We start from the raw sequence: 15,703 nt of genomic DNA, 5'->3' as shown, positions 1-15,703 counted from the left end.
GCGCGGGAAGCATGCCAACGGTCAAGCATTCCATTATGGGGTTCCCAGTAGTGAGCCTCGCTGTAATACAGTAGGGTCACGTGGGGAAGCAGATGGGATGTATTGCGGCGAAACATACGAGTAGAGAGAGGCAACTGTCACTAGACGCTGTGTATTTTTTAAGGATAACGTGTGCACCCATCATTTTTTGTCACAGTACGATCATCGATATACCTAATAAATGTACTGGCAGGCCTTCAGAGCTATTTCAGATGTTTAGGTGGCAATTTGAGCCCTTGGGGGCACTAAAAGGCATGCATTCATTTTTCTGGGCGTTTTCTCTTCCCCAAAGGAGTCTGAAAGAATCGGAAATTGATTCTACATAGTGCACTCAGACATTGAAGCCACAGGGTATTTTCCTCCGTGAGAGTGGAGTTAATAATTTTGCACAATATAGCTACAGATTGCCTAGTGTAGTGCAATGCATGTTCACCCCATTTGTATAACTTGGCAAGTCTCTCATAAATTGCTAGCTGCTTCATATACAGTGACCTTCAGAGAGCACTGATCTGTTGACATTGGCGATTTTCCAGGCAGCTACAGTACAACCGTGTGACAGGGGTGTTGCATATTGTTGATTCATTGCAGAGGCTGCGCAGTGATAGTAGTAATACAGTGCAGAGGTTGAAGAGCAGGAATTTTTTTAGCAGCAAGTGCAGGGCACAATGAGGCTTCAACATGCTAATCTTTTCTCAGCTCACTCTCGCGATTTGCTCACTCTCACTTTGCTGCTAAAATGGAAATATTTTGGCAAGCAATGAAGAGAATGCTCTTGCCGTTACGTGTATTGCAGTGCTAGTATAGCCTATGTTTGGAGGCTCTTAGCTGTAAATTTCATCAATATGTAACTTTTCTGCTGCCTTGCTGTATTCCCTTCAATATCTGAAGTGGAAAGGTTTGGTGCTTTTCACGGGTACAGCATCTTTACAAACGAGTATTCTAACAGGGAGAGTAGCCTTTTACTTTGCGACGAAGGCATAGGGGGTGTGCTTGCCATGGCCGCTTGCATTTATACTCTTTTAGGACGAAGATTCTCTGTGGGCTTTGCTAGAGGGCATTGTGCCATTCCCTTTTTTTTCTTCCTCAACCTGGCCAACACAGGGCTACTATGACATGCAGTACCCTGTGCCTGCCACGAGCCTAGCCGGCCGAGACCTTACATTGAACAACATGGCTTACGCAGGTGAGTGTTGCCTCGTTGCTAATAAGTAAAAGCAGTGAAATGGCTGTGCTAAGCTATACTTTTTTTTTTTTTCCAACAGCTTTCAGATTGCCCTTTAGCAGACAGTGGGCATCGCACCACAATGCTTTGCTGTGGCACGAATGTGAGGCTAATCCCAGAATCCTGACGGACCCAGTGAGAGCTGTTCCGGTTGCATTTATTGCCATATGCGAGAATGTCTGGCACTACAGCCACACGTAACGGGCACATTGACCTAGCCCACTTGAGCCTTTGCCCTTTGTGCCCTCTTTGTAACTGCAATGTCGCCTCAAATATTTTTATCGCAATGTACTATTTCAATGCTAAAGGGCAATGAAAAGGCAATGAAATCGTAGAGCTGGATGAAAGCCTTCAGGCAGAAAGACGCTCGATTCAGAAAGTCGCCTTGCTTCTCTTCAACAATGTCTCATGTCGTGTTCCCTCACGACAATTTCTTGGCAAGCACGAGAAATGATTGTAGTCAGCTATGACTACAGTCATTCTATTGCAGTCATTCTGCTTCACTAAGTTTGGGCATCGCGAGCAGGTGAGCATGTGCAGATCGTTCACTGACACTTGTGTCAGCAAGGTATTACATTGTTGTATGCCATGAAAACAGATGAAAAAAACTTCAGTAAGTTAGCATAAGAGTGCTACTGAAAGTGAGCCGCAAAGCAAGAAAGGAAGAGATGGACAGGGGCACTTGTGACACGAGTGTCATGCAGTCCCTTGGCTCCTGTGTGTGAGAGAAGGCAGGGCAGCAATGTCTCTTGCGGGTGCTATTCAAGACAAAGGGGCAGTATGTGGCAGAGAAGTTGGCCTCCTGGCAGCATGCCTTTGTAGCGTTTCTTCCAGTCTCCTGTGAAAATGAATGTTATAGGGGGAGCAAATCCCCTAGTCAAGCCTTTGCATGGGCTTTTTGTGTGCCCCCCTAGACATCTGCGAGATGCTCAGTAAATTTGTTTTGAAGAAAAAGGTAGTAAATAAAAAATATTTCAGTAGAACACTCAGACGTCACTTGCAACGTCCAGCATACAGCCAAAATTTCCTACAGGGTGTAGTCGAGCAACACAGTAATTGAGGTCACAGCGCTGAATTAACAAGGACAAGAAAGACGACTAGCGGACATCCTGGCGTCTTCCTTCTCCTGTATCGAGTCAATTCAGCGTTAACACCCCAATTACTGCAACGAACCAACTAAAAATCCATACCCTTGGTAAGCAACACAACTCTCGATTGCAAACTGCATCATCAGCGAAAAGTAAAATCACTTTTTGTGGTTACCATGTTTTGAAAGCTTCTGTTGGGTACCATTGCAGCTTATTTTATATATGTTCTTAGCAACGCCTTTCAGAAGTAAAGACTGAGTTTGCTCCTGAATTTCAGTAATGTGTTGTATGCGATACATGACCATATTCTGTGGGGCATCAAGCAAGGAGATAAGATAAATAACAGACTTTCCAATAATCGGGTGAAACTTTCACCCGTGAGGGACCAGTGTTTCCAATAATTCTTGCATTTGGGCGGCAAGCATAGTGAAGGCAACAAGTGCCTTGTAAGGTGACATGGCAGTTACAATATTAGTGTGCGTACTTGCAGCCTCTCCAATGATGATAACTTTAAAATGACTTTCGTTCTCCTGAGTGAAGTGTAGCTGAATGAAACACTTGAAAACTGAGGTGGGGCTGCAAATTTTGCACTTGCACCTTCACAAGTACATTTCTAATAGATGATTGCATGGCAAAAAAGAAACTGGCACGAATAATTTTTTCCAGGGTATGTTTCGGACATTAAAGGAAGCATTGTTGCAAAAGTCCAGTCACTTGCTTGTTAATGAAACACGGCTGTCGTGGTGTATTTCTGATGCCTGCATTACTAAAAAAAGAAAGCGTGGTCTTTGAGACTGGCCGTGGTTACATGTTAGGCTCGTTGGTATGTCATACTAAAGGCTCACTTACGCTAGGCCACCCAACACTGGCAAAAGAGTGACATGACGGTGCTGGTAATTGTCCAATTAGTCAGCAGACTGTGTCGCTGAGAGAGACTGTCGCATTAAGCCGACAACACCTCCAGCACGAATGACAACAGCGAATCGTGGCAGCGTGACACCATTTTGTGACGTCAACACTGACAAAACCAATCTGTGGACTGTTTTTCAGCCAGTCTTCTTGAAATTGTCCGCAGTAGCTGCACTTCTATATATACTTAATCGTGTCCAAAATTAATGAAAGCATACTTCTGAAGTTGAAATGCACGATTGTCAGCCCTTGCCAGCAGTCTGCAACAGAGCCAGTGCCGATCTTGTTCATTGGAGAACCAAACGACGAGGGGGTTTGTGAGCATATGCCAATAATTGTGGGCTTAATTAATGACCCGGTCTCGCTAGGCCGATACAATTTAAATTTTGGTCTCTTGAGTTCAGTGTAGTTCACTTCTGTCCATGGCAACATGAAATGGATCGCTCTCGACTTCGTACAATCCGGACACAAGCGACCGACATGGCACGGAAAGCAAGAACCTGTTACCAAAATGGGCAGTGAAAGCTGTTTGCGAAGCACGGTAGCTCATATCAGCTTGTCTCTGGGAGATGCTACGCTGATTGCCAGTTCAAATCATTGTTTGCAGCATTTCGTCAGTATTCCAGGTCAGCGCTGCATAGTTTCTACTGTTTTCCACAAGAACATTGGCTTCCACTGTATTTGAAAGCAAACCACGAACGGCAGCAAGTATAAACAGAAACAAATTAGCCTTGTGTGGCACCTTCAATCGAGCAAAAAACAAGCAAGCATTCGTAATTTGTTACCTCTGAGATGTGACAGTGCTTGTAATCTAAGAAGCTATGTCCAGCTTATATAGCTGCCTTTTTTAGGTCTAATGAGCTCGGAAACCGAGAATGTATCTCTGAAATAGCACAAAGTTGTCAATAATAGCTTGTTGTCGAAGCGTCATTACTCAGATTGATAGCAAATACTTGTTGGGATCGATAGATCTGAAGCGGCTGGCTTTCACCTAGAAGGTAGTGCCATCTTCAGTCATGTATGGTCATGCCGTTGCGTTGTAAAAAGAAAATCGCCTAGCTCTCTGCCGATGCTTCGCCAACACGGCTCTCAACGATCTACCTGCACACTGTTGTCATTGGTGCAGTGTGGCATGGACACCAACACGAAAACGCTGTCGCCATTAGTCGGCAGACCAAAATCAGTGTCGTGTCAGCCTAGTGTGATCGAGCCTGAAGGCCTAAGGCATAGTGCACCCAGCACAGGATAAATGATCAACACCGAACACACAGTGCTAGTGCTTTGTGTATGTGTTCTGTGCTGCTCTTTTGTCTTATGCGGAGTGCTTGATGTCTTAGGTCTTTACTTTGAGATGGGTTTTCTCTGAGGGAGCCAGTAGTCCGTGTGTGCGATGTGAACACACCCTGTTTTATAACTGCCAACTCAAGACGCACTGTTCCCTCTTGGCTCTGCCTTGCAGAGAGTAACAAGTTTGGCCGTGGTGAGAACAGCGACAGCAGTCCCGGCACGGTAGCTGGGGTGGGACCCCAAGGGGCTGCAGCGGGTGCTGCAGCTGCTGCCCAGGGTGGGGCCCAAGGGGGACAGCAGGGCGCACCCCCCACGGCAGGACAGCAGGCAGCAGCCAGCCAGCAATTCCTGAATACACTGCCCCCTGGATATGGCTACTACTTCCCATCCAACCTCATGCCCGGATCCATCCACCACTACGGACCACCGCCCATGTTCCCTGTGAGTGGTGGTCTGTTCTTCACAGGCCTGTTCACGCTTGTATGTTGCCGTTTGCATGCACACTAAATTCATTATGAAGCGTTGAGATGCCTTTGTTTGGGGGGAAAGGGGGCACACAACTCAACCAAACCAGGGCCAGTTACCCAGATCGAACATTGTTCAGGGCAATGAACCGTGTTTTGCTCGTATGCCAAGTATAGAGCTACAGTTTGAGGCAGTAAAAGCATACTCTGGGTGTGGAGTGGTTCCAAGGACCCTGTATTCCTGTGAAAAACTCTGGCCCTTTTTTTCATGCTTTCATTCACACTGCAATCTTTCGTGTTTGTTCACTAAGATAAGCCTTTCCTTTCAGTTTATTTGTTTGCCTTTGATCTCATATTATAGTTCTCATATTTACGCAATTTCACTTTTAAACCATAACTTCTGCAGTTGTGATTGTGGTGGCCCTGGATGGTATGTTTATGTGTAACATGTGGGAAGATCCTTTAGACAAATTCGATGCTAAAGGAGTGATTTATGGCAATTATTGATATGTGTGAGCAAATTGTGATTGGAAGTAGCTTCTCTTTCAGTTCCACGCCGTGCGTTCTGATGCCACGCAAGTGTTTAACTTTAGCACGTCTACCCTGCCTAGCGTTTCTGGGTGGCGTGCTTTTCATTTCTTCCGCCTGCACTTAGGGCCCTTTGCTTCTCGTCTTCACCATTAACATGAAGTAAAATGTAAACACTAGATGAAAATGCGCTGTTTATGTGTAGATTATAGTGACAATGTAAAAATTGCTCTTGCTTATTTTGTGAAAGTGCAGTGTGGTACAATACGTCTTGCCTAGCAGGTAACACTGTGGAAGCTACGCAGGTACTGTGTGATTGCGTCATACTGAGTCACGGTGGCTCATTTTATGGTGAAGTAGTGTAGACTTGCAAGACTCACTACAAGATAACTTAGTCTGGTATGGCTGAATGGGTGAATTTCACGCTATGTCAAATTGCGCAATGTTTTCACCTGTCCTTCATTCTGAATATGTGGCAAATTATTGTCACAAATGCATGCTACCTGTTGTAGAAGCAAACGGTAGCATGCCTGTAGGGTTGTTAAAATCTGTAGGCACTTCGTGAAATCTGTGTGCGGCAACCATAATGTGTTAAGTCACCAATACTTCCGATAGCATGCTTCTGCTATGGGATCGAGTTTTGCTTGTAAGTGCCATCAGTGTGAGATCTCTCTCTAGCATTCACAGTATTGCCTGCTATGTATGAAATAGAGCACAGCGTCTTAATGCCCCGTTAACGCTGTAGGTGCTAGTTTTCTAATTAGTCATCCCTATAAAAATGCCTGTTGGGGTGGAAGGAATGGTTATTTTACTATGGAGCATTGATAATGCGAGCTGCTGTGTCTGTGATGCACAGCAAAAGCTTGTCAATTCTGATTTCTTCTGGGGTGAGAAAAGCTCTTTTCTGAATACCTGATTGTCAGATAATCGAATAGACCAAGAAAATTTTTGCTGCATTGCAACAGTGCTTGCTGTTTGCAGCACAACATCCGTGCAGAAAGTGCAATTTCCATCACCTTCCGCAGACAGTGAGGTATTAAATTGTGTGTACATTGCATGGTCCAAAGGCCAAATTTCATATTTTTTACAGTTATTTAATTTAACAAGCTGTGCCTGCATTGCATTGTAATTTGTGTGGACATATCTTTTTGTCATGTTTTTTTTTACTTTGTATGAGGCTTGCTCACAGCTACCCTTGTATGGCCACAAAACATGCCCAGTTTATTAAGCTTCTATTTTATGCGCGTGAGGTTTCTGTGCATCAAGGGCAAGCTTGGGGGACAGTACATTGTGGCATTCGCACTTGACACCAAAATCTCAGCTTCAGTGCATTTGATTTCCAATGCCTCGCCTGTGCAGTTCTTATTTTAGTGGTCGTGTAGTACCCGCGCCACAAAGGCAAATCAAATGGCATTCGCCTCAATGCCATTTGTCACTGAAGGCATTACCGAAGAATTCATTCGACTGAGAAATTCGTACTCTCAACACTCCAGCTTTCTTAGTGCAGTTTACTTAATTTGAAGCGACGTCCTGTTTAGCTGGAAACAAAATTTTCAGGTGTTTAAGCAATACAGCACACATAAACAAGCACAGCAAGTTTTATATAATGCAAAAAAAAATAAAAGAACATGAAGAGATGATGCTGCAAGCAGAGTCGTGTTAAATGTCTGCAACAAGCACACAACAAGGAGTATGTAATCACCGTCGTGCTTATCCGGTTGCAACATTATAGAAGGCAATGACATACGAAAGCTAGCGGCACCATGGTATGCTTATTTCTACATATCACTAGCCCTGAAGGAAGTTAAACTTGTAAATGCATGTTTATCTTTATATTATTACCCTAACGTTGCTCACTGCAGAAGGCGCTGTTATCGACATCATCAGGTCAGATGTCATAAAATTTGAACGTGTGGCACAGGTATAACTCAATTGTTGGGGGGCCACTTGTAACAAAGGTGGGTTCCTCTGTGCTGTGCCCCGCATTAAAGCTCTAATGCACATTCAGAGATCACTAGATTTGCAAGCGAAAGGGTAACATAGCTGTAGAAGCGTACAGATTAGTTTGACTTTCAAGTAGACGGGGCAGTTCTGACCCCGGGGTGTGTTGTGTGGCAGGTGCCTCCAGCGACCAACGCCCACGGCCCCACCACAAGCGCGCAGTTTCAGAAAGCCAGTGCGTATGCATCCCACTCGTTCACCTCCGGTACGTCTGCCCATTGTCAGTCGATTCTTCTGTTTTATTTCTCTTGTTTTTTCTTGAAGTTTACCAGTGCCCACCATTGTACCTTCCCTCCCCCCCTCCCCCTCACATGCTTGTCAACATTGTTATCCTTCATTCCCACATCTGTGACTGGCAGGGCAAGTCTCTGTGTGGCATGCAGCCAAGCAGCATCTAGCTGGTCTGGGTTAATAAATTTTGTGTGTGGCCATTCAGGCTTGCAAGACAATGAAAGTTCCCAGGTTTTTGCCCGTGGGAGTCACTTTGATAAGGGCAGGTTGTGCAGGCACCAGTGTGCAAAGACTACCACGTATACAAAGAGCCCTGGGGATGTTAAAATCGTAGCCACTTTGTAGTGGTGCCCTTATCCAAGCAGCAGCTGCAGGGTATAACAATCGACACCTTGCAAGGCAGTGCACAGCAGGAGTTCTGCGTGAGAATTAGTTAGAAGTTGTCTTTTTTTCCACCGGTAGTTTGTGTGCAGCCAGCTTTTGGGTGTCGTAAAGCACAGTGGACTGTTTGATGGCCTTCCTTCTGCAAGCTCAGGCTTCTAAGCTTCTGGTTGGAATGGTGCAGTCTCCCTCTCCTCTGAGTGACATGAGAGGCAGTTGAGGACAAGGGTGGTTCATGAGGCTCTGAAATGAGCACAGGGTGCCTGTTGAGACTTGCAGGCAGTAGGTGCGTCATTTGTCGTCCCTCCTTTTTCTCTTCTAGGCGGGTATGACAGCCTGACTCAGACACCAGACTACGCCAAAAACACCTATGGTGCAGGTTCTCAGGGACAGGCTAAGGGCATCTCGGGTTCATGTGAGTAGAGCAGTGTGTGTCTAGGTGGTGCGGACCCTCCGCCCGCTGCGACATTTTTGCAATTTCTCTCGAGATGCACCCATTCTCTACAATGTACTGCTGGTGTTGTGCACCACCTTTGTTGTGCTTCTGCTTGCAACCTAAGTAAGGTGTTGTGTGTGCTTTTCTTGGTTTTTTTGAGAGAGAGATGGTGATGATATCAGATGTGACCCCATTACTATTGTATATTTTGCTCCCCTGCTTCTTTTTGTGGGCAGTGCCTTGTGTGCTGAACCAATGGTGGGAAAGAGTTAGAGAGTGGTTCGGGGGAGAGGGACGCAGAGGAAGAAGCTAGGGCACAGTACAACAGGTGTAGCTGCAATTTAGGGCTGCTGCGACCACCGCCACTATGTAGTGCCCCTTTATTTTAATTTCACTGGTATAAGTTGGGGAAGGTTGTCCCAGGGTGACTTCTTGGGAGAGGCGCGTGGCGGTGTCGGGTGGTGTCAAAACGAAGAACAAGACCTTTGTCTCTCTTGCAGTGGGTTCGGCCGATGCTTCCAGGTCAGGGCACACTAGAACCCACCCCCATTTAGCAAAGGTACTGACCCATGGTTTCTCCTCTGTGTTCCTCCTGCTCTTCTCTCTCTCCCTCTCTCTCTCGCTCTCTCTATCTCTCGGCTCTCTTCTTCCATTCCGTACCTCTTCTCTTGGAGCCGCTGCTGCTTTTTGCTCTTCTCCATGGCTTGCCGAGGCTCCCATTAATTTGGTGGGTGTTGCTTCAGAGCACTTTCATCTGCTTGCTACTGCCCCAGGGGCACTTTCTTCATCTCCATAACTTTTGTGTGAATGGCACCCTCTGGAAGTCTGCATTCTCTGCCTGTTGCTTTCTCTTCTCAAAATTCACTCCCCCTCCTTGTGGCCTTTACGTGCATATCTTTGCCAGGTGGCTGGGGTTAGCCACTCATGGCTGTCATTGCACTCCTCTGGAGTTTCATGGTCAGAACCCTTCTTCTATCTTTTTGATGGCACAAATTGTTTCTCTGCCTTTTCCACATTTTTGCTGATTTTCCCCATTTTTTGTTTGCCGCAGTGAGTTTGCTTATTTCTTCTTTGTCTAGATAGACTTCAGTGAAACCTGGAAAATCTACATGCGTGCTAGAATCCCATTGATACGTTTCTGGTGTTGCATTTTTCGTAGCTGCTGCATCATGTGGGCACACACACCTGGCCTTATGGCTTTTACATATTCACAGCCCATGAAGAACGTATCAACGCGGTTCTATTCTGGTAATAGTGTTTTGAAAGTCTGGCAACAGTGGTAGTAATGTCTTCCTACTGCACCCTCCATCTGTCAAATCCAGCATTCTAGCTGTGAAAACATCCCATGCAAGTCAAATGCTTTTTTTTTTTTTTTTCTTCCCCACTTATATCGGAATCTGAAAGGCTTGTGTGGTAGTAATGGTAGTTTGACATTGTGTATGCTTGTCTAAGAAACACATGTAAACGATTCCATACATGGGAATTTCTACTAGTGTTGTGCACTTAGTTTCTGTTTGGAACACCCATGCATACTAAGTTACTGCTGGTAGCCATAACATGTTTAGATTAACTATTTTGATGTTGAAACTAGGGCTGCATGCACGTAGCTTTGTCTATAGACAAGACACACCAACAGTCATTGTCATGGTGCGACTTGTTTTTTCTTTTTAACTGTGTTTTTGTATGCATGTGTTTTCATTGCTTTATGCTCACCTGGTGTTTTAAAAAGTTGATGTGACAATTTTTTTTTTTTTTTTCCCCCTCCCATCCTTGACGCTCTGTGCAGTCTTTTGAGAAGCCAGGTTTTCTGACTGGTTCCCAGTCCTCGGCAGCGGCAGTGGCATCCTCAACAGCAGCAGCAGGCCACCAGCAGCAGCCCGGAGGCTCATCGTACCCACAATTTGTGGGACCTCGTGGCTCGCCTCCGTCGTTGGCAAAGCAGCAGCAGCAGCAACCGGGTGGCCACATCCGACAGGGATACCCTTACTGGGGCAACTGAGCAGCCTGTGTGTTACGCTTGGATGTCCTTCCCAATATTAGTTACTCCCTCCTTGCCCAAGCAGAGTTTGCATCTATGCCTCTTCACCCCCTCTCCTTTGTTTGAAGAAAAAAATGCACCTCTCAAACTCTCTCCTCCACCCCGCCCTTCTGTCGAGAGGGATGGAGCAGAAAAGGTTGTCTGTCCAAACGCGCTCACAAGACAGTCCCCCCCCCCCCTTTTCTGCTGCCCCCTTCTCTGTGGCCCATCTTTTGCTCCTGTTGTATGCCTAGCTGGGCTTGCAGGGCTCTGCTGCCAACGAGACTGTGCGACTGGACATTAGGTCTCCAAATGGCTGGCTGCTCGTGGGACGGTTTTTCGGGTGTAGAAACGTGTGGTGTTCCGTGCCTCTGCATACTGTTGTGGCCCTGCTGCAGTGATAGTGATACTGCTCGCTGCCTCTTTTTTTCTCTCTGTGCTTAAGACCAACTTTTTTTTTTTCTTTCTTGCATTTTTTCCTTTTCTTTGCCTCACCACATCTTTACCTGCGCAGTTGCTCTTCTATCTCTTCTTGTAGCATGCACTTGCTGTATTATAGCCCCTACAGGCTTTTTTCCCTCTTCAAATTTGTCTTCTAGTTTGTCATGAACTTCTGCAAGAGCGAAAGACTCAAGGCAATGTGTACTGGCAATGGCAGGCTCTGGTGTTCTTGCCACTAGTAGAAGCATGACCATTTCTTTTCAGACATGTCTTGCTGGGTGGGGTACTCTCGCAAGGCAGCGATTGTGTGAAGTCATTTCGGGGAAATGTGCTTTTTTTTTTTCCTACAAATATTTGCTTTTCAACACATGCTGCTGCATGGATGGTTTATGCCTGCAAAGTGTTCTAATATCATATTTTTTCTTTGACTATATTTCGAACAAGACCTAATGCATTGCTCCTTGGCTCATTGGGCTTGTTTTTTGTTGCTCATAGTTCAGTCTTTCTTCCTTTTTTCCTTTTTTAACAATCGGATGCCTGCGGGCCAGTTGTAGAGCATCCTTCAAAAACATTTTTCACCATGTGGAACAGTGCTCTGTAAACACACCCTTGATGTAAAGCATTAGTGGTGACATTTGATAGCAAAAATGGAAACTTGGCAAAGGTGTAGGATCAACAATGTTTCTTGCATTTGTTTGTTGGCAGATTGTGAGTGTTATGATAAAAAGCTTAGCCAGCGCTTTTTTTTTTTTCTAAAAGTTTCTTTAAAGCTATCTGGAGCAGGGGGGGGGGTGTATTTTTGTGGCTCCTTGAGTAGTTCCATCTCTTGCATGTTTGCTTGGGCAGTGCCATTGTCTGTGGCATCCACACCATGCCTAATGGCAGTGCTGCACCAGTCTTAATGCTGCCGTTTCACAAATGTGCCACTTGGATTTTTCAACGCGATGAGCACCAGCAAAGACTCGGTACAGCACATTAAAAAATAAAAAATTATACACAGTACAAAGTGTACTTGAGACTTTGCCAAGTCCAAATAGCGCATTTTGAGATGACATTACACAGATTGGTGTCGCTTTGCCGCCTTTTGTTAGTCTAAAGGCTCTAGATTGAAACAGCACCAGCAAGGAATGGAACTATGGAGGGAGCTGTCTATTTGGGTTGTCGTTATCTGAATAGCCTGAGCTGAACTTATCCCATTGCGTGTGCTTGATTCTCGTTTCTCTTTTGCCTCTCCATTTTGTTAGTGCGTGTGCGCTTGAGTGGTTCTTTTGTACATATTTGCCAGGAAGTGACATCGTGAGGCACTTTGCTGCATTCATATTCTGCGCCATATTTTTTTACAGAAGCTTTTTTTTTTTCTTGCATTCTGGTGTGCGTGTCTGTGTGCTTGTGTGTGTGCATGCTGCTTTCATTGCTCTCCTCTATTTTTTTCATATTTTTTTTTTTAACTTGCAGTTAACAAGCTTACGATTGCCAGGCGCTAGCAGGCAGGCTGTGGCGTTGTGAATGGGGGAAAGCATTGCCTCCACGTTTTAATTTTCTGACGTGATAGTGCGCTGCCGTAAAGGGGAAAAGAATGTCCGCAGAGTGCAGTTGTGTTTACAAATTTGCTCTTTCTGCAATTTTTTTTTTTCTTGGTAGTCTGTTATAAGTAGCACTTGGGTGTGTGGTGTGGAGATAAGGGAATTGCAGCAGCCTACGGTAGTATTTTTTCTACTGAGCCATCTTGCACGCTGTGAGAATGTTGTTCTCCCCTCCTGTAATATTTTTGTGCCCTCCATTTTCGTTTGTGAAGTTGACACACATAAAATATATATATATATAATGTATATGTATACATATTCGTAGGGCAAGTGAAACAGAGCAAACGAAGTCCCCTTGTAAAGTTGTTTTACCCTACACGGAAGCAAGAAATGTGTGGCACTGCTGCATGAAATCAGGATGAGAAGAGAGAGAAAAAAAATAAATGTTTGTAAATATATGAATATAAATTTTTTGTTTGTTTTCTTTCTCACTGTGTTATCAGCCTGACGTTTCCTCGCAGTGCAGAATGCTCATGGTCTGATATAAGGATGCAAATGGGAAGTGCTGGTAGTTTGTTTGTGTGGTGAGACGGTGTGATATATATATATATAGTTTGTGACGAGAGGCTCCAGAAAAAAAATAAAATACTTGTCATTAATTTTGAGTTAAGTGGTCTCTGCTGTGTTGCTGCTTTTTAAACCCATTTATGAAACATTAATATCCAGAAGATGGGAAATATTCAGTAGCCTGGCAAGAGAACAGGTATTTGTAATTGGCAGCTGGCATCTGGAATCTGCAAGATAGTTTGTCTAGTTGGATTACTTGCAAGGGATCCCGATTATGAAAGGGAAATTGACAGAATAAATGTGGGGCGGAGTGCATGCATAGCAGGCATTAATCCCGACTTGGAGCTTGCAAATGTTGAAAAGAAAAAAGTAAAATCATTGCATTCTGCCATTGCTAACGTGCGAGGCAGAAACTTGGGAGGTTAGCAAAAGTTGACTGCCTAAAGATAGATTGAATGAAAAATAGGCTTAATGTTAAGAGACCGCGATTGATGGACTGGAGAGTAAACGGCAATAGCCGATATAGTTGACATGAGAAAGAGGTAGGCAGGTCATGCAATGCATAAGTAGGATAATCGGTGGACCATTTGTGTTACCGAATGGATGCGAAGGCAAGGGAAGCGCCTTCAAGGGTGGCAGAAAATTTAACAGGGTGATCGAATTGTGAAATTTGCAAGCAGGAATTGGGCTAATGCAAAACAGGTGATTTGAAATCGCACGGAGAGGTATTTGTCCTGCAGTGGACATAAAAATAAGGCTGATGGAACGTAAATTGCAGTTCACTAGGCAGACAATTGTGGGAAGTTTACCAAAGGTGGTTGTAAAGTTTTGGGTAATTGGCGATGTAGAACTTATTTCTCTCCACGAAGAGTATGGCTACAGTGACTAGTTATAACGGCACTGTTCCTGAACCAAGTTGCGATGACATCAGAGCCAATGTTACGCCCAGCAGCATGAAGTTTCACTGCATGGTGAACATTGGTGCCGAGGTAGTCTATTACGTGAAATTTTACATGATTTCTGGTGCCGAAGTTGTCTATTACGTAAAATTTTACATGATTTCACACCTCTCATTTGTCCAAGAGTATTGTAGTGTGTGTGTTCTTCGGGTGAGGGGGGAAATGTCACGGATTCCCTGCCGTACGGGGAACTTCACTCCAGCAGCTTGCATGAGGGTATGCTTAATTTACCGAGGACTTGGCGTCCTGTCACGGTGTGCGAGCGTAATGAGCAGTACCACAGAGGAGGCAGTGGGTGTCGTGATTCATTGAAAACGGGACAGCAGTTGCGACTATACTTTGTTAGGTCACATGCAACCTTGTTTAGAAGAACAAAACTCTCCGAATGGGCAAGAGCATAGTCCTTGGCCGGCCTTAACTCCCATTGTTTGAGGGGAATAACGGGTAAGAAGATCGGAAGTGTATGGAGGTACTGCCATTCAAGATAGAATTTGGTATGCTTGCATTGCACGTTCATTACAGCCTGTACTACTGAAAAAAAAGGCCACTGAGGGGCAACAAAAACGAACCGTGTGCCCTCTGATTTGTAGAAGATGGACAAGCTTAACTCTGCCCTTGAGACCCTGTTGAGGGTGAAAGGGCCCCTGAAACGGTTCGGACAAGTTTAGTAGGTGGCAGCTTAAGTAGAACATTGGCATCACAATTTAAGCGAAGCGTTACGTATTAATGGAGCTACAAGTGATTAGAAGTTACCCTCCTCCCTAGCCATGCTTTTCCTCAACTCGTTCGCCGAGCGATCGGGGCTAAGCTCCTCCTTCACTGGTTCTGCGTCACCATGCGTCGTCACATCGTCCGCTTCCGGTTGTTTTGGAGCCCGCCCCCGCAAAACCTCTTGGCCGTCAACCCCAAGCGAGAGCTATCGAAACAGCGTGCGTTGCGAGCATTCTGTCGCAGCGTCAAACGTGTCTGGTATTCCGGTAACCACACACTAGCTGAACGTTTCGACGGAACGGTGGAGGCATAAGTTCAAGCAGATGAAGGAACTTCAGCGCAGACGTACGTGAGCTGCCTGATCGGTCTCTACGGTCCAGCCATCCGTTGGCGCAGAGCTTAACCAGCCAAAAAAAAAAAGCTAATATTGCTCAACCCAAGTGTCAAACATTTTAAACATTTTTAAACAACGTGTTGACGATTGATTACCCTCCTGCGAAAAATTTGCACCAGCAGCAAAGAATACAATTTGTTACTGGTACTGTGTCTGGTTGCGCTCTATGCCACCAGGTAGCTGCACCGTGCAGACCATTCACATTTGCGCTTCAGTTCATCCATGAAACGACACGACCAGGCCCTGACCCCTTGCGCTTCCGTTTAGCCTAATACCGGACTCTCGAAACGTTATTGCGTTAGTAACCTTCCGGCGTAAAGTGACGGCCGCAATCGCGCAAATCCTGGCGCCGATCGGATAGCGGCAGTCCGATGCGCTGCAGCTAGTCCGTTCATGGCTTCAGTGGGACACGATGTCGCAACTTGACATTGCCAGCCGCTACGTTTGCAGTCCACAACGAAACAAAGTCGAATCATAGCGCTCGCGAAAAGATAGAGGAACACTG

At 45.3% G+C, this 15,703-nt stretch overlaps 1 protein-coding gene across 17 annotated transcripts in view; it reads left to right on the top strand.

Moving 5' to 3' along the window:
• Positions 1-13,232, top strand: part of LOC135918464 (protein lingerer-like) — a 102,462-nt gene extending 89,230 nt beyond the window's left edge. For 5 of the 17 annotated variants that reach the window (XM_065452116.1, XM_065452103.1, XM_065452106.1 and 2 more), the window contains 6 exons: positions 1,141-1,222; positions 4,718-4,986; positions 7,656-7,743; positions 8,473-8,565; positions 9,087-9,145; positions 10,373-13,232. In XM_065452116.1, coding sequence (XP_065308188.1) covers positions 1,141-1,222; positions 4,718-4,986; positions 7,656-7,743; positions 8,473-8,565; positions 9,087-9,145; positions 10,373-10,585 — 804 coding nt within the window. In that variant the 3' untranslated portion in view covers positions 10,586-13,232. Of the gene's footprint in view, positions 1-1,140; positions 1,223-4,717; positions 4,987-5,546; positions 5,707-7,655; positions 7,744-8,472; positions 8,566-9,086; positions 9,146-10,372 lie in introns of those variants that run through there. The other 12 variants (XR_010569677.1, XR_010569683.1, XR_010569681.1 and 9 more) reach the window with 12 other exon arrangements.
• The last annotated feature ends 2,471 nt before the right edge of the window (positions 13,233-15,703 follow it).

Source organism: Dermacentor albipictus, chromosome 2 (assembly GCF_038994185.2).
Source record: "Dermacentor albipictus isolate Rhodes 1998 colony chromosome 2, USDA_Dalb.pri_finalv2, whole genome shotgun sequence".
Lineage (NCBI taxonomy): Eukaryota > Metazoa > Arthropoda > Arachnida > Ixodida > Ixodidae > Dermacentor > Dermacentor albipictus.
The sequence above is the reverse complement of the archived record's forward strand: the minus strand, read 5'-3'. Positions and strand labels throughout refer to the sequence as shown.